Source organism: Mytilinidion resinicola, assembly GCF_010093595.1.
Source record: "Mytilinidion resinicola strain CBS 304.34 unplaced genomic scaffold BDZ99scaffold_27, whole genome shotgun sequence".
NCBI lineage: Eukaryota > Fungi > Ascomycota > Dothideomycetes > Mytilinidiales > Mytilinidiaceae > Mytilinidion > Mytilinidion resinicola.
Window position 1 is genome coordinate 228,804 of NW_022985463.1, and position 21,384 is coordinate 250,187.

At 53.6% G+C, this 21,384-nt stretch overlaps 9 protein-coding genes across 9 annotated transcripts; 4 read left to right on the forward strand and 5 right to left on the reverse strand.

The window, feature by feature from the left end:
- Positions 1-663: 663 nt before the first annotated feature.
- On the forward strand, positions 664-2,446 carry BDZ99DRAFT_482153 (uncharacterized protein; the record flags this gene model as incomplete). The annotated part of the gene is made up of 5 exons (XM_033722462.1): positions 664-681; positions 849-1,038; positions 1,131-1,334; positions 1,572-1,836; positions 1,906-2,446. The coding sequence occupies 5 exons, from the start codon at positions 664-666 to the stop codon at positions 2,444-2,446; spliced, it is 1,218 nt and encodes a 405-aa protein (XP_033570262.1).
- A 1,692-nt stretch (positions 2,447-4,138) lies between these two features.
- BDZ99DRAFT_399916 (uncharacterized protein) lies at positions 4,139-5,902 on the forward strand (the record flags this gene model as incomplete). Its single annotated transcript, XM_033716153.1, has 4 exons — positions 4,139-4,194; positions 4,243-4,327; positions 4,715-4,945; positions 5,000-5,902. Coding segments are annotated over 4 exons (1,275 nt in total), but the record flags the coding sequence as incomplete, so codon positions are not given.
- Positions 5,903-6,793: 891 nt separating this feature from the next.
- On the forward strand, positions 6,794-7,955 carry BDZ99DRAFT_576208 (uncharacterized protein; the record flags this gene model as incomplete). The annotated part of the gene is made up of 3 exons (XM_033728558.1): positions 6,794-6,961; positions 7,029-7,092; positions 7,146-7,955. The coding sequence occupies 3 exons, from the start codon at positions 6,794-6,796 to the stop codon at positions 7,904-7,906; spliced, it is 993 nt and encodes a 330-aa protein (XP_033570264.1). The 3' UTR covers positions 7,907-7,955.
- Positions 7,956-10,593: 2,638 nt separating this feature from the next.
- Positions 10,594-11,150, reverse strand: BDZ99DRAFT_400030 (uncharacterized protein; the record flags this gene model as incomplete). Its single annotated transcript, XM_033716161.1, has 2 exons — positions 10,594-10,804; positions 10,879-11,150. 2 exons carry the CDS (start codon positions 11,148-11,150, stop codon positions 10,594-10,596), a joined length of 483 nt encoding a protein of 160 aa, XP_033570265.1.
- A 1,053-nt stretch (positions 11,151-12,203) lies between these two features.
- BDZ99DRAFT_482157 (glutathione S-transferase II) lies at positions 12,204-13,119 on the reverse strand (the record flags this gene model as incomplete). The annotated part of the gene is made up of 3 exons (XM_033722463.1): positions 12,204-12,605; positions 12,662-12,807; positions 12,858-13,119. 3 exons carry the CDS (start codon positions 13,117-13,119, stop codon positions 12,204-12,206), a joined length of 810 nt encoding a protein of 269 aa, XP_033570266.1.
- Positions 13,120-14,009: 890 nt separating this feature from the next.
- On the reverse strand, positions 14,010-15,080 carry BDZ99DRAFT_170585 (uncharacterized protein). Its single transcript, XM_033712966.1, has one exon. The coding sequence runs from the start codon at positions 14,744-14,746 to the stop codon at positions 14,267-14,269; it is 480 nt and encodes a 159-aa protein (XP_033570267.1). The 5' UTR covers positions 14,747-15,080; the 3' UTR covers positions 14,010-14,266.
- Positions 15,081-15,663: 583 nt separating this feature from the next.
- BDZ99DRAFT_369459 (uncharacterized protein) lies at positions 15,664-15,984 on the reverse strand (the record flags this gene model as incomplete). The annotated part of the gene is made up of 1 exon (XM_033714792.1): positions 15,664-15,984. A coding segment is annotated over one exon (321 nt), but the record flags the coding sequence as incomplete, so codon positions are not given.
- Positions 15,985-17,701: 1,717 nt separating this feature from the next.
- On the reverse strand, positions 17,702-19,228 carry BDZ99DRAFT_170582 (DNase I-like protein). Its single transcript, XM_033712965.1, has one exon. It carries the CDS (start codon positions 19,015-19,017, stop codon positions 17,758-17,760), a length of 1,260 nt encoding a protein of 419 aa, XP_033570269.1. The 5' UTR covers positions 19,018-19,228; the 3' UTR covers positions 17,702-17,757.
- A 13-nt stretch (positions 19,229-19,241) lies between these two features.
- On the forward strand, positions 19,242-21,293 carry BDZ99DRAFT_170596 (D-arabinitol dehydrogenase-like protein). Its single transcript, XM_033712967.1, has 5 exons — positions 19,242-20,044; positions 20,095-20,164; positions 20,218-20,643; positions 20,694-20,832; positions 20,883-21,293. Exons 1-5 carry the CDS (start codon positions 19,606-19,608, stop codon positions 20,922-20,924), a joined length of 1,116 nt encoding a protein of 371 aa, XP_033570270.1. The 5' UTR covers positions 19,242-19,605; the 3' UTR covers positions 20,925-21,293.
- The last annotated feature ends 91 nt before the right edge of the window (positions 21,294-21,384 follow it).

Genomic DNA, 21,384 nt, shown 5'->3' on the forward strand with positions numbered 1-21,384 from the left:
GTACTTTCAATTGAATTGTGTTTTGAGCTTAGGTGTTCGCTTGACAAAGTTCTCTGGCCAGTTCTTGCCAACGTGGCCGGCGGCGCGCTCGGCGAGCAATTTGTTGGCCATCTCTCGTACAGCATGCAGGTTGGGCGGAAATCCTCGCGAATCCAGGTCGAGTATATGTTGAACAACAACTGATTCCTCCAGCTTGGAAAGCTTCTTCGAATTAGGCTTAGAATCGCGTCGTGGGGTCGTTCCAGCGCGTTGATCTCGAAGTGTGCTTCTGGGTACGTTATATGTCGTAATAGCGCGCCGTTCGCTTTTAAATTGCTGCTGATTGATTGCTGCGATAGCCATGCATATTCGACCTTCATTTTGTATTGATTGCACGTTGTGTTGTCGACGCATGGTGGTTGGAAGTTGACGCGTCGCGTTTTTGTGATGAAGTGGACGGCTCGCTTGGGTGGACGGCTCGCTTGTGGAATACGTTAGTGTAATGTAGTAATGCATTGTGTTCCGGAGCGGGTTGATTGCGATGCACCTCAAACGTACACGACGTCGAACAACAACGTATACATGGCAAGGTGAGTGCGGGGCTCCCCCGAGGTTGGACACCTTCATAGTGACGAAGGCATGAATTGGCCGTCCTGAACCTTCGATTGATCGACAACATCCCTCATGTCCGGCCTGGAAATTGTAGGAGTGGTCCTAGGATTATTTCCATTGGTCATCTCGGCCGTTGAACAATACACGAACGGAGTATATGCAGCAAAGCGAATTTTCCATTATGATAGTCAAGCCAGGCGCGCGTATACATACGGTTTCGAACAGAGCAAGCTGTCTGCAGGAATGAGTTGCTGCAGCTGTTACCGAGTGGTTCTACTGAAATTGCCGGAGTAAGAAGTCAGATTGAAGGTATAGAAGACTTGTGGAAACATCCGGATGTTGAGAATACCATAAGGATGGGGCTCAAGGGAGACTACGATGTCTTCATTGCTATAGTCCAGGAGATGATTGGATTCATGAAAGAGATCATGGAAATATTGGGTGTTAGTATGTCTGGAAAAGTGAGCTGATCAATCTATTCCTCGGATTATTGTTGCAGTAGTAATGCTGACACAGAGGTCTTGATTAGGTGCCATCAGGTGAAAACAGTAAGCTGAAGCAACATATGAAGATCAAGTTTGCTCTTAGAAAGGGCGAACTCAAAGACCACTTTGAAGACCTAGAAAGAACGAGTAGGTCGCTGAGTCGACTCTCCAAACAAGCGCTCGAACTGGAGGCAACCGCCGTCTTCGCAAGCAAGTATCAGCGTCCCGATCTCAACGTGGTTCGAGAGTGTGCCGAGGGTATATACAGCATCTTACAGCGAGGCTGGAAATATGGCTGTCGAGTGCAACATACTGTTAGCCTTCGACTAGAAGCCAGGACTCATGACCGTTCATTTGAGGGCACAGATGTTTTGCGAAAGCTCAAGTTTAGAGTCGTCTTCTCACACACCCATGGCGAGTCCTTGAATGAGAAGTCTTCGTGGGATTGGAAAGAGGGAGATGTTTAGCTCCTGGATCATGAACGTGGCGATGTAGGCGAGGGAGGAGTCGCTAAGGAGGTTCAAGAACGGGAATCGAAGAAGCGCAGGAAGAAGGGGGTGAGGTTCGCCGCCGAAGCCAAGGAGATGATTTCGTCAATTCAAGAACCCACCTTCCACTCTACTCCAGGGCCTATTCAAGACTTGTGCATGTCAATAGGAGGTCTTCAGAAAGAGCAGCGTATTGGGTGTTTCGGGTTCTTGATGGATGCTGAAAAGAAACGCAAGTGCTCGATATACAGCGTTCCATCAGCGATGATGAAGTAGGGACCTTGGACTGTGGTTTCATTGGCCAGAATGATCCGTAACCGGCGTTTCTCTCGTTCCGACAGACTGAATATTGCCCTTATTGTAGCGCCCAGTGTGTTGCAATTATATCAGACTCCGTGGCTGGACGAGACGTGGGGAAAGGAGGATATTCTCTTCATGCAGCGGCCGGGAGGCGAAGTCATATTAGCTCCGTTCGTTTCTCGTCAATTCTCGACAGCTCCAAGTACGCGAGATGGTACTACGCGGTGCACAAACATTGCAAGGAATAGACTGGTCCGAAATACATGGCTTTTCGCACTCGGCGTCCTCCTCATCGTGCTGTGCTATGGCAGATCGTTAGAGGATCTTCGAATCCCAGAGGATGGCGGCGATGATAGTGGCGTTGCAAACTGGGACCTCTTCGCAGCCTTCCGCCTTAGGAAGGATGAAGGGATTTTCTCAGAAGCGGGCGGACGGTATGGAGATGCGGTCCGACGCTGTATCCGTTGTGACTTCGAGCAAAGAGTTACCGATCTCGATACCAAGGAGTTTCGAGTGACGGTGTATGACAGAGCGATTGTTTCGCTGGAAGAAGATTGGAGACAGTTCCGGGCGATAGCTTGAAGCTGACCTGTGAAGGAGATGGTTGGTGGGAGAAGAATGAGACATTTGGAGACATTGGAGTTGTGTGGTATGCTGGGGAGTGTCAGTCGCATATTGTCTCAAAGGTTTCATGGCTGAGTGGTAATCTTTTTCGAAGAATCTTTTCGGGTAGTTCGTTGAGACTTTGTGTGAACTATGGTTCGATTAGCATTGCTGGGTTCGATTAGGGAGCACTTGCGATGCCTACAGAAACGACGTTATGAGGGCGGATCCTGCACGGATCCAATTCAAACATAGTCCAATTCACCAATGCCGATGCATTTTATCAATGGATAACTACGGTACTCCGAGTGCGGTTCCCGGTTCTCCAGCGCCGATGTTTGCACTAGTAAACGTGTCACATGAGGTTCCTCTGATGGTGGATTTCTTTTGCGGTAATATCTCAGGCGGCAAGCTTGCAATAGAGAAATAGCTCAAGACTGAGAAAAACGACATGCAGAAGAAGTTGATTTATAAAAGCAGATGATCCAATGGCTCTGATTCGTTGAGCTGTGAGAATGTGAGAATACCTAGCTCCCATCCATCAAGGCCGCCCAGCATTCCCCAGCCCAGCCATCTCAAGCGCGGAAGCTACGGAAAGCCCCCGCCCCACAGTCTGATAAGCTCGCGATGGTGACATCCTGCAAGTGAGCTGCAAGGCGTCGTGGTGGTTGGATGACGCGTGGTGCGATTGGAGAGCGAAGACTCGGGAGACGCGTCCACGGAACTGCAGAGGCTGATGCTGATTCGGCGCCGCTATCAATGCGCAGCGAACCCGCAGCTCGACTGCAGAAGCTCGCTGCGGAAGCTCGACTGCTGGCGAGGGCCGCGGCATCACATTCGGCGGTGTTCGATGGCGATGGGCGAGAGCTCGGGCGTGGAGCACGGCAGGAAACCAGCCACCGGGCGTTGCCATGCAGAAAGCCATCTGCAAGACGGCCCCAAGCTTAGGCCAATGGGGCGCCAGAAACCGCGAAGAGGCTGGGAGACTCCATGTTGCTCAGCTGAAAAGCACGCTGCGGGCTCCGAGGGCGTGTCCGCTATCGTTTGTTTGCACCAGAGCGCCCCAAGCGGCCAATGGCGGCACTCCACGAGATGAAGGAGGAGGGCACTGGCGGCCGTGCGACCCACCGCGAGTCGCACGTCGGCAGCCCGGGCAGCTGCACGCAACCGCGCAGCAGATCGAGCGCCTGTCTGGCAACTGAGGCCCGCGAGAGCAGCCGGGACAGCGAGGGCAGCGAGAACAGCGCGGTGAGGCCGGACGGGAGGCTCTGAATCGCGAGGCAGCTCGGGAGCGCTCTGTTGAAGCAGCTGGCCGTATCGCACGTGAAGGGGGCTGGCCCGCTAGGCCGCTTGCGATGTTTTGATCGGCCGGGGTCGCGTCTGTTGGCCCAGCCTCCCCCCAAACACAGACCTCCACTACTTGAAGCGACGGCCGCTCAGAGCCAACTCACCCCAACCCACCCGCCTCACCAATTGCACTCACCGTCACAATCCCCATCCAACCCCATCACAGCCCGTCACTCACCGCAAGCTGGCTCTTTAAAGGCTTCCTTCGCACCCTTCTTCCCCCCTACCCGACAGCACTGTCACCCCAAGGAGCCGAGAAGTTTCTCGTGTCTTCCTTCGAATTGTCCCGACGATTCGAGGGGCTACGCGAGAAACCTTTAGGTCTTGACGCTGGATTTCGACGCCCGCGTCCCGATCCCCTTCAGTGTCTTCCCGTCAGCGTCCGTCGATCGAGGCCCCTCCAAACGCGCTCAGGCTGACAGCCGCAGGTATCGGAGTGACGCTGTCACAGCAGAAACAACACACGTCAAGGTAGAGGCCGAAGAAAAGCTACCTCAGGCTCCGGGACGGGAAGTGAGTGCACCCCTTCAAAATCGCCGTCACAGCACTGTGCAGCACGCTGACTCGCGCAGGGTCACGAAACTCGCATTGAATCCTTCTCGAGTACCGTCCCAGCAGACCGCCCAGTAGATCGCCAGTACCACGAGGAGCTCCGCGTCTACGAGCAGGACCGAGTTCGCCAGCCACAGCCACCTCAACAACAACAACAGTACAAGGAGGACGTCCGCGTCTACGAGCAAGAGCGCCGCTTTCCCCAGGAGCAGCAACGCACCGAGGTCGAGTTCTCCCGCCAGCAGACCCGTGAGCAAACCCGCGAGCGGTAAGTGCCAGCTAATAAGCCCCTTTTTCTTGGCGAGCGCCGTCGAGCTAGCCCGATTCTTTTATTTTGTTGTCACCTAGGTGACGGGGCTCCACTTTTCCCTCCCGTCTTTCCCTCAAGCTCCCGCTGACCTTTCCCTCCCTCACAACAGATACCAACAACCCTACCAACGTTACGTCGGAGCCCAGCTCGACGTCCAGGACAGGTCTTACGACAGAGAGTTCAACACTGTCCACGGCCCTGCCACCGACTACGCCCCTACCCAGATCGACGTTACTGAACGCGAGTACCGTGAGCGTACCCGTCCCATCGTTGCCGGTTACACGAATATCTCGTCTAGCCCCAGCTACGATCAGCCCACGCAGTACGTCCAGGAACGCTACGCGTCCCAGACTGCCCAAGACACCCAGCCTCGCTACGGTCAACGCGAAGCCGACTTTGTCGACTCCCGCTACCCTCCTCCAGCACGAGGAGAAGTTCGAGTAGAGCAAACTACTCGAGCAACTGTCGACCCCCCCAAGAAGTACAAACGTGACATGGGATATTACGACGAAGACGGTCAATACCACTCCTTCCGCCACGGTCTCCACAAAGCTGCCGACCGCGTCCTCCACCCCATCCACGGTTCTAAGCACCATCATCACCACTCCCAGCCCGACGACCGCGAGGAAGTTGTAATCAAGGAATCCTACACCACCTCCGCCCAAGCTCCTCCCACCTCCCGCATCAGCGTCGGCATTCCCCAAGAGTCTCTCTCCTACGCCGCTCCCCAGCCTACCTACGCGTCCGCGTCGATCTCAACCTCCCGCAACATGGCTGTCCCTAACACCATCACCATCCCATGCCATCACATCCGCATTGGCGATCTCCTGATCCTGCAGGGCCGCCCTTGCCAGGTGATCCGCATCACCACCTCGTCGCAGACTGGCCAGCATCGCTACCTCGGTGTTGACCTCTTCACCAAGCAGCTGCACGAGGAGTCCAGCTTCATCTCCAACCCGGCCCCATCGGTCGTGGTCCAGAACATGCTCGGCCCGGTCTTCAAGCAGTACCGCGTGCTCGACATCCGTGAGGATGGCCGTGTCGTTGCCATGACTGAGACTGGCGATGTCAAGCAGGGTCTTCCTGTCCTTGACCAGAGCGGCCTTTCTTCCCGCCTTGCTGAATCCTTCGACAACGGCCGTGGTAGCGTCCGCATCCTTGTCATCAACGACGATGGCTTGGAGATGGCCGTTGACTACAAGGTCGTCCACGGATCCCGATTGTAGATGTTCTTCCGTTTGTCAATGGTATGTCTCTCCTTACCCACATCCATCAACCATCAGCTAACATCCTCTGTCAGGTCGTCAAACACTCTGTATGTGTCACGAGAGCATCTAGGAGTTTTGTTTCCGGTCGGCCCCAATTCCCCATCAGATTGTGTCAATAAGTCCTTCCTTCTCTTGGTTACATGTGTGGCTCGATGCCTCGGTGCTCTTGCTCGACCTTTGCTCTTTCATGACGTTGCTTGTAAATTATCATCTTGGCTCCTGATGTCAGCGTCTTGGAGGGTATAGCCGGGCGCGGGGTGTTCCGGGTTATTGGGTGGTTTGAAAAGTGAGGGAGGTGTGAATAGCTAATGATCTGGCTTCTTGTTGCTGTCCATTGTTTACGCGTGTGATGTGTTTTGTGATTCGCTAGTGCTTTTGATGAGTCAGCGCATGGTTTGACGACATCTCCAGTCCATGTTCTCCTCTACTTATCGTACTACGGATCGCAGTCATCCGGTTATCTATGAAATGTTAACATAGTTATAGCACTCATAGAGTTGGACCTTCACGGACGCATCCTTGGCAGGTGTAGATCGCCAAGGTTCGTGCGGTCTGGACTCTCAGCCTCGTCTCTTTCTAGTCTCATTTTTCCGCTTCGCGAACGCCACTACATGTTGCGATAATCCTAATGCAGTCTTCGAACTGCAGCCTCGATTATCGAAGACCAATGGGTGGGCATGCATGTATGAAATGCTGGCCGAGGACATGAGATCAAGCCCTCAAGCCCTCAAACTCGTTTGTCTCAAAAGACGTGACTCGCCCACAATTTTCGTCTTATGAGCCTTGTTCGAAGATACTCTCTGCCGCTGTCTTCTTTCTTCTGCGTCTTTCTTCTACTAGTCAAGCAAGATGCATTTCCCTCGTCGATATCTTGCTTCGAAGCTCTTCTTGGGGTTCGTCTTTCTTTGGTCCTATGCTACCACATGCTCCGCCACGCTTGCTTTCACAAAGTATCCATCGACGATAGCGGCTGGAAGCAGCACTGAGCTGTCATGGACGAGTGACGATTCTAGTACGGTGAGAACTTGCACACACCATTCAATCGTCCTGATGGGCTGTATGACTGACTTTGGGGACTATGCAGCCCGTATCTATCAATCTGATGAAAGGACCTGAGAACGATCTGACGAACGTGATGACCATCACAGGTGCGTTTTCTCGTTTTCAAGCCCCGGTCTACATATCGCTAACCAGCTTGCAGCGTCGGCCAAAAGCGTATCATTAGCATGGACAGTACCTTCATCGCTCGATCCTGGGTCCGACTATATACTGCAGCTTGACCAAGGAGACAATGTCAACTATTCTGGTCAATTCGAGATAACAGGGGGCACGGTAGCTAGTACTGCTGCTCCTGCAGCGTCATCCGTTGCTGCTACTGTAGCGACAACCCCCGTTGCCAAGTCGTCTTCAACTCCGGAACCCTCATCGACTGCAGCGCTGTCAACAGTGGCACAAGCCAGTAGCACGGCCTCGTCAGAAAACACACATGCTTCCAGCGGACTTTCCTCCACCAGTAGCGCTGCAGTCTCTTCATCCGCGAGCGTCGCATCTACCCCCTCAACTAACGCATCCCCAACCTCGACATCCGCGTCCTCAGCTTCCTCTCATTCGCCCACATCCACGACTTCCTCTACAACCACCTCAAGGGCTGCCAGCACCGGTCTCACTGCCGGCGCAAAAGCCGGCATCGGCGTTGCCGTTCCCCTGGGTGTTATTGCTATAGCGTTAGGCGCCTTCTTCCTCGGACGGCGGAGGAATACCACGAAGCCCACACCAAGTGATGAGGAGGGATATACAGCGCGGCATGAGCTGGACGGAAAGGGCGTCCCACCTACCGAGCTACCAGTCGCTCAATGGGACGAGAGAGGGGGGTATTGGCGGACGCAACCGACTGCTTCAGCAGCTGAGTTGCCTACGAGGGATAATAAGCATGAATTGGCGGCAAGGGAGGTGGGGAGATGAAAATGAGTAAATATCATCAGTAACTATATGTAAGCACCTTCAAACATGCAAGAGGGTACACCGTCGTCTATGTTCTCGTTCTTTCAAAACCTACCGCTCTAACCCAACGCCTGGACAAAGTCACCCATCACATCTGTCACTTGGTCTAGTGATATGATACGTGATCCTAGGTGAGATGGCATGCAAGTGAACTCAAGGCGATACACCTCCGTTTACACGGATATATCAACGATGGAAGAGCACCTCGTACCTTATCCTGATGCTCCCTTGTTGCGCGCGTTGTCTCCTAGGTGAACCCGTATGGTTAGGCTCAATACTTCTTCTAAAAGCGCCTGAAGCCTCCACCCATTGCTCCAGTACCGCACCTGACAAAAATCGTTTTCACCACTTCGATCCGATACTTCTTTCAATGGGACCACATGAAGCCCGTCCGCGTTCCGTGTCAAGTCTCTATCTATGGCCCGATCTGAAAGCTCTTCTTACAAAAGCACCCAAAGCCTTACATCTACACGTACTCCTTCAAGTTCCACACAGTGCTTCTAAAACCATTCTCACACCGCTAGATCCGACATTTCTTCCCCCATTACCTCCAAAATTTTCTTACCTCCGCGACCCATTCCATGACCTACCTACAGTCTCCCAGAACCCATCCACACGGGTTAACTTGATGGTCTTTCTTCTAAGAGCATTTGAAACCTCTCTAGGATCTATCCAACTATATATGCCTCCCCGCATCACGCGACGTCTACCAGACTTTCATCTCTACAGTTTGATCTGATAGTTCTTCTTACAAAAGTAGGCAGAGCCTCCTTACAACTTACCCCTATACGTACCCGTATACGTGTTACACAGCGTCTGCTAAGGAAAGTCGTCTATGATTCGATATGAAAATCCTTCTCAAAAGAGCATCTAAAGCTTCCCACCTCCGCAACCCACCCCATGCCCTACCGCCAGCCCCTGAGAAACCTATCTAGACGATTAAACCCAATGCTTCTTCTCACAAAAGCACGCAGTGCCTGTTCACAATCTCTACTTCCGCGTATTCCTCCACGCCCTCCACAGCGTCTCCCAAGAGAGATTCTCTACGGTTCGATCTAATGATTCTTCTTCCATAACGACCTAAACCCTACCCTTCCCCAACACACCACGTACCCCTCCGCGTCCTACCCACAAACCCCCGAAACCCCATGTAGCCGGTTAAGTTCGACACTCTTTCTCGCACAAAACACCCACAGGCTACCTATATCTGTCACGCCTTCGTACCCCTCGGCGTCCCACCCTGCGTCCTCCAAATCCCATCCGCAAGGTCCGCGTCCCCACCCTGCACCCTCGAAAACCCATCTGCTCGGTTCGATGCGAATAACTTCCTCTCCCATAAGCATCCAAAGCTTCTCTTTAGCCTTCACCGTTGCGTACCCCTCCACCTTAGCCCCCCAAGGTCTCCCAACCCCATCTCTACAGCCCGACGCGCTCCTTGTTCTCTTCAAAGCGCCCAAACCGTGCGCTCGAACGCAACTCTGTCCCTCTCATCCCCCGCGTCGCATTAAGGCCTCCCCCCTCCTTCATCTTGCTCAGCTGCCGCGAGAGAATCGTAAAGCACAGCACAGCACAGCACAGCACAGCACAGCACAGCACACGCACCAACAATCTCAATATCAATATCAATAACCGAATGCATTCGAAGTCCTAGGTTAAGCACCCCACCCATAAGCCCCCCTTACACCACCCTCTCCCCACACCTTTCACACCACCCCTCCCCTGCCGCAACCCCCGCCGCCGCCCACTTCCCCACCGCCAACCCCAGCTCCAGCACCGCATCCACCAGGTCCCGCCCCGCCTGCGCCACGCCCGCCTCCCCGGTATCCCACCCCCCGTCGTACCCCTCACACCCATCGTACCCATCGTACCCATCGTACCCCTCATACCCCCCAGCGCACTCGCAGCTGCAGCCCGGCTCGGCTTTCTCGCTCTCACCCTCACCCCCACCCCGGAGGCCAGCGGGCATCGGTTTCCGCACCACCACAGCCCCCGCGGGCACGTTCTCAACGTCGTGCTCGGAGGGCGAGGGGGCGCGGGAGCGGGTGAAGGATCGCGATGGATGGCGGGGTGGCGAGGAGGCGGAGCCGAAGTGGGCGGGGAGGTCGGGGAAGGGTTTGGCGAGGGTAGGCGAGGTTGAGGGGGCGAGGGTTGAGGCGGAGGAGGAGGGGAGGGACTGGGACTGGGACTGGGAGGGTGTTAGCGGTAGTGTTGGTGGAGTTAGGGAAGAGGAGGAGGAGGAGGAGGAGGAGGGAGAGACTTGGAATAGGGGGGAGAGGGACGGCACGGGGGTCATTGGAGGGGGGTCAAGATGGTAGGATATAATTAGGATGGAGAAGATTCTGTTTGAGGTTGTGATCCTGATGATTTGGGAGAGGAAGGGTGTTCGCGTGCTGCTAGGCCGCGTAGGGCAGAGAATATTAGGGGTCTAGAGACATGAGGGAAATGGGAAAGAGAAGGGGAAAGGAAAAGGTGCCGCTCATCCCCATCGCTAATCAAATGCAATCCAAATAAGTAAACTCGTGTAGATTCATATCAAATAAATCACCCCCATCATACACCAACTGCAAGGAAAATTTCTGGGTATAGGTAATGAAACAGACAAGGAAAGTGTCTTCCGCATTCGGTGTTCGTGCATCTGTTCAGGGGCATCAAACCTGTGCACGCCCGGTATGCAAACTCCGCCCCCGTCTATGAATCACAAAGATGACGGCGCCGTACACGGCCGTGAAGAACCAGAGCAGCATGTTGACCAGGTCGACCCAGACGGCGTGCTTCATGCGCGTGATGCCCGCGTCGCCCTCGGGGTCCTCGTTGATGTACATTTTGCCAAAGGTGCCGAAGAGGGCCATGTACAGGATACTACACACAAAACGTTAGCAAATCTATCTTTCAAGAGGGTTGGGGAGGGGTGGAGGGGGAATATCAGTACGTACAAGATCAGCGTGTCAAGCGGCCACAGGAACCATGGCTTTATCATCGGGATGGGTAGCATGTAGATGAATGCTGTGACGGCGGAGATGCCGGCGACTACCTCTGCGTACACCCATTTGGAGTCGGCGTAGACGTGGGCTTGGTGGGCGTGGTGTAGGTCGACGCCGTATAGCCCGGCGACGGTGAGGGCGAGGACGAATTGGAGGATGCGGGCGATCAGGCGGAGGATGGCGCCGATGGTGAAGTCGCTCCCCGAGCCAGAGGTGCCTTTCATGGTAGAGAATTTCATTTTCGTAGGTGGGGGTTGTGAGTGGTTTGGCGAAGTAGGTTAGTGGTGAGTTTCGAGCGAGGTTCTGGTGCCGGACAAGAGGTATTATAGAGCAGTAGGGTCGCGCGTGTCTTATTAAAGTTCCTTCGAGTGCTTGCGCGAGCGGGCTGTCGGCAGGGCTTTATCGATCAAGGTCGAAGAGATGCGGTGGAAGAAGTTCAGTGCTCGTTGCACAATGCGATTGTGTCCAGGTGAAGTTGAGTGACCTATGACGAATGACGGGTTGCGTGCCAGGATTAATGGTGTGTTGGTCCTTGTGGCCTCTGCAGATAAGGATCGACAAAGACGATGAATGGCTTCTTTCGGTCTATCGGGATGCTGCAACGAACAAAGACACGGACAGACACAGACAATGAGACAAAGAAACGGAAGCTCGAAGCCGGTTCGAGCGAGTATTAGGGAAGGGAAGGCGCTGCTGGTTGCTGGCGTGCTGGAGAAGCAGCGCTGGGGCATTATATACCGCGACTCTTCACTCCACGCCTGTGTCGCGCGTGAGGTTGCACGCACAATCCACAGGCCACACTTGTTTCATGCCGCTGGAGCACGACCCCTGCCTTCACCTCTCGCTTCACCACTTGGCCTACGTTGAGGCGCCTGCGGGAGCCCTGCATAGCGCCAGGCTCGGGGCGCCCGCTGTGGGCCAATCGAGCGCCCAAGCTGTCACGGTCTGCAACGCGCCGAGTGTTATTTCTGAGGTGTTTCATCCTCACGGTCATGAAAGCGGTCTGTCAGAGATGCGGCTGCCGCCCACGGCCTGCGCGCGCGTAGAGGCTTCTAAGTATTTCTGGCCCGGTTGTGGGGAAGCGGGACCGTTCCTGCGTCCGGGCCTGCGAACCACTCACTCTCATCGGCGTCAGACTTGCAAGACAACGCGTGATATGTGCGTGCATTTTTAATGTTCAAGACGCGTTGGACCTAGCATACATGACTGTGCCGCCGGAGTGGAAGCTCCCGGTCGGATGTGCAGTGCAGTGATAGAATCGTGTTATCGTGATCTATCTACGGCGACGCGAACTTGTAGCCATACTGCTTCTTCGCCGCCTCGATCAGGTCTGCCTGCTCCTTCTCCTTCGCCGCGTACTCTGGGTCGTCCTTCAGTCGTTGCAGGTATGCGGCGTTGTCGAAGCCTGCGCCCTTCGATGGGATCTCCACGCCCTTCTTCACTGCGGGGCGCTCTGAGATGCGCTGCCACCATGCCTTCACGTTGGGGAACTGGTCTAGATCAACGCCGGAGAATTGGATGATGTTGATCCAGCCGTATGAAGCGATGTCGGCGATGGAGTATTTGTTGCCAACGAGGTAGTCTTGGTCCTTGAGCTGTATGTCGAGCACGCCGACTAACCGCTCTGTTTCGCCCGTGTAGCGCTGTATGCCGTAGGGGATCTTCTCCTTGGTGAATCGCTGCCGGGGGACGTCAGAATTAAGTATATCGAGCCTTGAGACACGGGAATTCCTACGTTGAAGTGGTTTGCTTGTCCCTGCATCGGTCCCAGCCCACCAGTCTGCCAGGCGATCCATTGTTCCGCCCGGCTGATATCCAGCGGGTCCGTGAAGCTGAATTTGTGCTCGGGATCGTAGTGTCGGGTGAGGTAGGCCAGGATAGCTGCGCAATGGTTAGCCATGGCCATATGAAGCTCTCCTGAGGCTACCCACCAGCGCCCTCCATTACAGCGAACCCGCCCTTGTCGTGGTCGACAATCACCGGAATACGTCCATTGGGACCCAGCTTGGTAAACCACGGCTCCTTCTGGATGTTCAACATAATGTTGATGGCCTGGAATGTATATTCCTTCCCATACGCCTCCTTCAGCTCCTCGAGGAGGATGGAAGCTTTCCACCCGTTAGGCGTACCTGCCGTGAGAAGCTCAATGCCTTTGTTGGCAATCAGGCCAGTAGGTCGTGGTGCTTCAGCCATATTGTCTTGTTGGACTCGTCGCGAGGTATGGAATTGGTGAATCAAGGTCTGGTATATCGTCTTCGATTGAGTTCTTTGAGCTGCTTTGAAGCACGGTGAGAAAGCTCGAAGAGGGCGGAGGGACATGAGGAGGAGGCGTTGAAGAGGGGTAGTTATACCCTAACACGAGTTCCAGACTGCAGGATGCTTTATGGAGGGTCTCCGAGTACTCGGACGGAGCTTCCATTGGTGCCGGTGTGCTTAGAAATCCCCTACGCCACGCTCTTCTCCATCTGCTTAAGGCCCCCAGCGGGCGGCGTAGTACCAGGGCACCGAGGCCTTGAAGGGTGTGTAGGCATTGGCTTTAAAAGCAGAATTCAGAGCTTGCTTACGGAGCTTCTGGAGACACAGCGTCTAGGCTGCGAAGAAGTCGTTAGGCGGGGGTGTGGTTCCTGCGATCCTGCCGGATGAGAACTAGTAGAATCAGCCGAGAGGTCCGCCATGATGCTTGTATCCTAGATTCCAATGTACTTTTGAACCGGAGAAGACAGCATGTTTTTCGAGACGCTGAGTTTAGCAGAACATTGTTCCACAGTCGCAAGTACAGCTTGATTCTATATAAAATGTAGGGTTAGTGATCGTAGACACTGGTTAGTAATTACCAACCTAGTCTTGACTGAGCGTCCTGGCGTATACATCCGCCCACCTTGACACGCTATCTTAAGCTTACGGCTTTCGGCGAATCAGCTCAATGCCAGCGATTTGAAATGTGGGTCGACTAGCCTGACAGTTCATCTTCGACCCACTGTTACGATAACAGGCTTAGATGATCTACTAGCGCGCTAAGGTGGGCGTGTGGAGACGCGCAGTCAATTCGGTGGGTAGAATATTTTGATGATTAAACATCAGCATGGAAGCAGTGGCAGATTGATCTCTCGAGCAAATCGAGGGAAAGATGAGGTACCTAGGGTCTGTTGAAACAGTCGCCTTCCTTTAAGCTAGGCAGCCAACGAGTTCATCCAACTCACAGCGTCCGACGTCGTATTCTGGTACCGACGCCATATGTGTTGTCATGCTCGAAGGCAAATGTTGGGTATTGATTGGAAAGCTCGAAGCAAGGTATTTATGTAAGCTACAACCCGCCCAAGCTCGGTCTGAATAGGAAACATCATACAATCCTCAACTCCTCCACCTCTGCTCCTGGCACAGCTTCTCCATCCATGATCCCATGAACATACGCCTCTCCGACTAGCTCATAGGAGCCGTCTTCATTCTTGCTCATCACAAATGGCATATGAAACCCCAGCAAAATAACGACTTCCTGCCCTGGCGCCGCGTCGGGTGGTCCAAGACCTAGATATCCCTTTTCGGTGACGAAGAACCTGCTCGAGCATTGCATTTCTAGCATTCTCTGGTACTTGGAAGCCAGATCGGAGTTTTCGGTTTTTTCCGTAGCGCCGCCGCGAAACAGATCGTATCCTCTCTGCGTCAATTCGCCCGCACGGGCATATGCCCCGTGTTCGTTGAATTCAAGGTTGGTAACTGGTGTCCGCCACACAGCACTCTTTCTGGCATCTCCCTCGTCAGGAGTGGTGTAGATGTTGCCGCAATGTGTCGATATTCGCTCGAGTTCAAAAAAGCCAATCATCCGTAAATGGCTCGATACCAAGCCAGTATCCAATAACCTTGAGCTTGTCTACGACAATACTTGAAATGCAAAGAATAGGATACGAATCATTGCTTTCGATAAAGCAGTATTTAGTCGTTGTTTGTGCAGACGCTTTGAATCGCGTTCTTCGGTCATTGCGCCCAAATTTGCCCAGTGGCTCCAGGAAAGGCAGGCTCCAATCCGGAGCCCATGATCGAATACGGAGCGGCATAGAGGTAAGAAAAGCGTTCCCCTATGTCAGTATTTCCAGTCCATCTTTCTTGATAAGAGCGACGCCAATCTCAACGAAGACCTGCGCTGCGGGCTTTGAATAGCCCGCAACTATTCCCAGTTCCGTCGCATCGGTACTCATTCCAAGTAATGCAAAGACAAGATCTCGCGGGTCTGAGGCCTTTAAGCCTTTCCTCCAGATGTATGCCGCCGAAGGGACATAGGATAGTGTGGGAGGGCGTCCATTCCGGCTTCGCCACTCATGGCCCTTGATCGCGGCAGACGCAACCCAGAAATCCATGTCAGTTCTTAGTTTATCGACGGCTGCTGCAAACGAGTTGATGAAACTCGGTTCATCTCGACTCTTCTGTACCGCTTCCTCTTGTATTGATCGAAGGAGATCCAGGACCGTATCGACATCTCTATGATTGATTTTTTCATCGAGGCACTAAAACCATATTGTTTTGGACGCTTGTAGCTCTTGTTGGATCCATACTCGGCACCAATGACCGTTTTGCGAAGACGGCAAATCGCGACACGTTTATAAATCTTCTATCCTGTGGATTCCAGTAGACGGCTTTCTGCAGGTAATCCTGCGGATCTGCGTTGCAACCATCCTTTATATCCTTGAATAGGAGTTTGATTTCCATATCGTCAATTTCTCTATACGAGTCTTCAACTTCGTCTTCTTCCTCGATCCTTCCTAGCCATGCAGCTGTATGGTCGGCTTTGGGGAAGATGTTCCACATCTGCTGGACTTGCCAAGTTTTCTCGATGTCATCGGTTTGGTTGATGCAAATAGCATCAACCCAAAGATAACCTTCCTTGTCGATGTTGCTCAGTGCCGAGTTCAAATTCGATGTGATTGGTAGACGAAACTGCTCGTCGTTTTTTTCCACAATCATGAAGCGCTCATTGCTGGGAGGGCCCCACACATATGAGAGGGCGGCATATCTGGGATCATCGTCTAGAGAAACATGTTTGATCGTACAGCGAGGCCTACACCCGGACCTGAAGTTCTTTCGATAGTAAGGTTGCTCGTGTAGATTAAGGAATTAGATAAGGCGAATCTCCCGCCTCGTCTCATCGAGTGGACGATAGATGAACGGGCGAGCCATCTTCTTTATGAAGTCGAGCACGGCTAGCCTTGCGGCAAGGCTGAGCCTGCTTTGTCGAGATCTCGCGCGAATGAAACGGTATTATGGGCTCAGTCAAGAAGCGTGAAAGACGGAGACATTGAAACAGAACGCAAGGCACATCGAAGGAGAAGTTTGAGGTGGGAAGAGAGGCGTTGGTGATGAGCCGGCGGTGGTTTTTGGTAGGTTGGGACAGGATATGCACGTCTGCAGACTCAGCCCCCACGAGTGGTGTGGCTGGTGCTCGACAGATGCATGCAGTGTGCCTCGTAGATATGGTCAACGAATAGCCTTGGGTTGTGTTACGCAAGGGGACTGCGGGGTCGATTTCGGTATGATTGGTAGTTTCCGCAGAATTGTCGTAGAGTCTCGAAGTGCGAAAATATTGATCGATGACGACCCTATCCTGTTCTCCAGCTGTTAGTCCTGATAGACGGAAAATTTCCACATCGAAATGGCGGTCATGCGGTTTCAGCCTTGTTAGTCAAAGTCACTTTATCTCCATTGGAGTGGTGAGTGCTCCAGGCGTGGTCAACACCTTTCAGTATGTTCCAGCCCATCGAAACTCAACTATCGAACAAGGCTAGAAGACAGAGACAGGCGCAGGCTGCTATATCCGAGATGGTCAAAAACGTCGATCTCAGGCTAGAAAGAGTTCAGTCGTATCGAGATGTTGAATGTACGCAGGAACTACCATCGGCGAATACCCGGATATCCTTGGATGAAGGCGAATTTTCGAGACCGGCTAGGGATCATGCCTATCCGCAGCTCCACCTTTCGTGATCTGGATTCATTCGCTGTCGTTGTCATCGGGACTCTCGGATGCAGTGAAAACTCGATTCTCAGCCGGAGAAGATAAGTTGGCGACGTCTGAGGTATTTTTTCTTTGCTTAATGCCGCAATACAAGATCATGCTACGATTATATCATGCGACGTAGGTAGGCGCCGACTTGATTAGCCTGAACAGAACTAGCGCAACACCACTCCATTTAGCGGCCATGGGAATGCTTTTTTCAGTTGTAGAGATTCTCGGCGAAATGGATGTAAGTTTTGTGAAGAGGTGTGTCTGGGGGATGGCGCCTGTAGAGAAAGTCGTCAAAGCAGATTTGTAGGAAATGCTTCGAGTTTTTCTGGAAGGAAATCGCGAAAATGGATATCGGTCATAAAAGTAGGAAGGCTTTGTTCCATCTTGCTGGGTGGGTTGACAATACGAGTAGATGGGAGCTGTTAATGTAGCATGGCGATAATGAGATGGATGCTCTAGTGATGGATCTTCGGTAATGGACTACATGCGGCTTCAACGCGACTTGAACTCGTTACACGGGTCGTAGATAACTTGAGAACCCTTTCGAAGATAGGCGGGACGGTAATGACGAAGATTTGGAAGATCCTTGTGATGCCATGGAGTTTCCGAGAGCAATCGAGGAAGTCGGAGAGAGGTGAGAGTGAAGTCGGAACGGAAGCTAATTCTCCAGGATTGCCCTGTCATTTCGACCACGGGATTTCGTGTATTCGCGTTTTTTCCTTTCACATGCTTCTGTTGACACAACTTCACCTCGATATTAAAAGTGTTTGTATTCTATGTTCAAGTCAATGCTATATCTACATTAGTTCGTAAACCAATGAAAGGGCCTCGTACCAGCGTCATCCGCCTCCCTCACTCATCCATCCCGCCATCCACACCCCTGCAACCACCACCGCAACCACACCAACTAGCACTGCGTTTCCGCTCCTCGTCAATGCAAGATAGGACAATACACCGACCACAATCTCCTTCCTCCTCGCTGCATCTGCTCGTGCTCGCCAGTCCTTGTTCAGCGGAAATGGCGGCTCAGCGTCATAGACGCGATTGGGTGGATCGAGACTGACAGAAACAGAGAGAGCAACAGGTTGGTGGTCAGAAGTCTTCTGCAGCGCGAGCGAAGTGTAGATATGCGGTCGAAGTGGCGGCAGGAAGAGGATGCGGTCGCACCAGCTGGGATAGCGGTGTTTCGCCCACTGCCATTGCTCATCGGCGTCGGAGGATGAATCGGGCTTGGGGGAATGCTTGTAGGTCGGGGGGAAGGTGATTGGAGCCTCGGAGAAGCCGTGGAGAGTGCGGTTGGCGTCGAGTTCGCGGGCAAGCTGGTCGGTTTTGAGGAAGTGGGAGAAGTGGGTTGGGGAGGCTGAGGAGGGTGTTGGCTGGGGATAGTTGATGTGCGAATTGGGGTCTGGGGGAGTATCATGGGTCCGGTAGTTGAGGTCGCCGGCGACGAAAATGTGGTTGCTAGGATGGTAGAGGCCGGTGTTGTCTGGTGGTGGTGGTGCAGAAGGGGAGGATAGAAGTGGCTGTTCTTCGGCCGAAGACTTCGGGGTTTCGTCGTTGATGAACACGAGGTTACGAACAATGTTTTCCCAGTCTTGGTTTCTCCTCGGGACCTCGCCTTCCATGGGCGCGAGATGGCCTGAAACGAAGGTGATATCAAAAGTCTCGTCACTGTTGTCCAGAGCGAGTCCCACTCGGACTCCTACAGCTCCCTTGTTGCCCATGTCCCACAGGCCGACTCCAGCGCCTGCAGACTGCACCCATTGGATCTTGCTGGCGACTGCTGGCTTCCAGAACAGCATCAAGGCCGTCATCCCCAGGCTCCGGGTGAGGAAATGTTGGTAAGCCTGGGCGTCATCTGAGTGGAGCTTGGCGGCCAATTGCACCGTCGAAGCTACCTGGCTGAAGTAGGGCTCAAGATACGATCCGCCCAGGAACGAGTAGGCAATGGGGGCTACCTCCTGCAGCGCAATAGCGACGACATCTGGCAGTCCAGCGTCCTGGGGGAGAGCGTCGAAGAGGTGGGGGGCGAGGGTGTCGGGGTTCACGGGTTCGCGGGCACAGTTGAAGGTGACCAGATAGGCCTCGAGGGATGGCATCTGGGGTTTTAGAGCTGGGGAGATGCGCCGACAATGCTGATCGGGCGTGTGTCAGCGGCTCGATAATGCTGCCAGGAGGGAGCTCCGTCGGCGCCAAGAACCCACGACAATCGTCGACACAGTGGAGCGCGGCAGGCCAATTGGAACTCCAGGGCGCCCCACGTCGCGTCGGGGAAAGGCTCGCGCTGCTGAGCGTGGCAAGATCTCCAGCACTTGGGGCGTTTTGTACGTGGATCTGCTGTCTCTGCGTCGCTTTTCTGATAGTTTCTTCACGCCCCCTTGGCCACGCTTGGGCGCGCTTGTACGTCACCGTGGGGAGCTCTTGTTGGTGGGTGCGGCAGCAGAGAATAAAACAGCTCTCAGCACCAAAAACCCCACGCGCTCACTCACGATCACACGATCCACCTCATTCTGCCCTCACCGTCCACAGCCGTGGCTTGTTCCGCCCAGTCTAGTCCCTTTAATTAGCGCCCCAGCAACTATCGTGAAAATCCAGATTCTCCCCGTCCGCCCACCGCCTCCGCCTCTTCTCCTCACTTTCTCAACAAGCAATTGGCACAGCTTTCACTCACATATTCGCCTGCCAACATGTTCAGGCCCACAGTCTTCCGCCAGGTGGCTCGCGCTGCCAACTCCCATGTCTCACAGACTACGTTTCGACGCCCCGTCCCTGTGTTCAGATCAGTACGCAACTTCTCCCACACCCCATACAGGGCCGACGAGCCTCCCCGCGACGACGAGTTTGATGCTGCCAGCACTGCCGGCGAGCCTGGCGAATCTGGCGACCATGAGGGCCAGTTTGCCCGTACCGACAAGTCAGTGCGTGTAGAGTACCCTGAGGAGAAGGATCTGCCCTCCTCGCAGCCTGTCCAGGGCCGCGGTGGTTTCCATTTCAAGCGCACATTGGCCTCCTTCTCTCTGGAAGGCCGTGTTGGTGTTGTCACTGGAGGTGCCAGAGGTCTGGGGCTGGTCATGGCACAGGCCCTGGTCGTCAGTGGAGCAGATGTCGCTATTGTGGACATGAACCGTTGGTTCCACCGATTCTCTTATCTAGCGTACCACTGATCACTTTTGAAGGCGACGAAGCCCAGCGGTCCGCAGAAGGACTCATTGAGGCCTTCAAGGAGGAGAACCCAGGAGCAGATAAGTCAGTTCACGTAATTCGTCATACTCTTGTGTTTTTAGCTAATCTCTTTTCAGACTGCCCAAGGTCACCGCACATTTCTGCGATGTCTCCAGCCCAACATCCGTCAACCAGGCCGTTGCAGACATTATCAAGACCCATGGCAAGATCGACAACCTCGTCACCTCTGCTGGCTTCACCGAGAACTACGATGCTATCTCTTACCCACACGACCGGATGCAGAAGCTCTGGGGCGTAAACGTGGACGGCACATACCTGTTCGCCGTTGCCGTGGCGAAGCATCTCATGGAGAGGGAAGTACCGGGAAGCATTGTGTTCATCGGGAGCATGTCCGGTGCCATTGTCAATGTTCCCCAGCCGCAGGCTCCTTACAACGCTGCCAAGGCGGCCGTCAGGCATTTGGCCGCGAGTTTGGCAGTTGAATGGGCCCATGCTGGCATCCGTGTCAACTGCATCAGCCCTGGCTACATGCTTACTGCACTGTATGTGTTTCTGGAATTGTTTGGTGGCGATATATGCTGACCTCCATAAGGACGAAGAAGATTCTTGATGACAACCAGGATCTCCAGAAGCAGTGGACTTCTCTCATTCCTCAGGGTAAGATGGGTCGCCCAGAGGACCTCATGGGAGCTGTCACCTTCCTGGCTAGCGACGCTAGCAACTACGTTACCGTAAGTGTTGCTTAGACTCTTGACATATGACCATTTCTAACAGCACCCAGGGCGCCGACCTTCGTGTCGATGGCGGCTACACCGTCACCTAAGGGCATACTGAAGTCCAGGTGGACGATCGGAAAACGGTGTTTATTAGAGATACGGGCAGCTCCGCTGCGGTGCATGCATGGACTTGCCAGGAAGCTAATGGCAAGTTCTGCAATGGTGAATGGGAGTTGGGCCTGACGATTGGGACATGCAATACATTCCGCAGGTGTTATTCTCCAGCATGGCTAGCTTGTATTTCGGTTCTACTTACGGATCCTGCAAGCAGCTCTTCGGCTTTTCACAATCAAACCTTTGTCCCTGCGATCTTTGCGCGTCCTTCAACATATAGATTCCTGTGATACTGAAATGAAACTCCTCGGAAAGAGCCTCATGATAGTACCCCGCGTTGTGAATTTTCTCTGCTGGATTTTAATAATAGGTTGAAGCATCCTGAATATTGGCAACGTAGATCGATTAGAGGCTCCTGTGGCCCCTCAGATTCGAGCTTTCTAGACTTTATGT

What these genes read in the sequence shown, in the direction of transcription:
- BDZ99DRAFT_170596 (XM_033712967.1), top strand. Translation starts at nt 19,606, where the DNA reads ATGTTCAGGCCCACAGTCTTCCGCCAGGTGGCTCGCGCTGCCAACTCC. An exon ending in GAGAACCCAGGAGCAGATAA is followed by an intron (nt 20,165 to 20,217) that starts GTCAGTTCACGT and finishes ATCTCTTTTCAG; the next exon opens with ACTGCCCAAGGTCACCGCAC. An exon ending in GGCTACATGCTTACTGCACT is followed by an intron (nt 20,644 to 20,693) that starts GTATGTGTTTCT and finishes GACCTCCATAAG; the next exon opens with GACGAAGAAGATTCTTGATG.
- BDZ99DRAFT_170582 (XM_033712965.1), bottom strand. Translation starts at nt 19,017, where the DNA reads ATGCCATCCCTCGAGGCCTATCTGGTCACCTTCAACTGTGCCCGCGAA.
- BDZ99DRAFT_170585 (XM_033712966.1), bottom strand. Translation starts at nt 14,746, where the DNA reads ATGATTGGCTTTTTTGAACTCGAGCGAATATCGACACATTGCGGCAAC.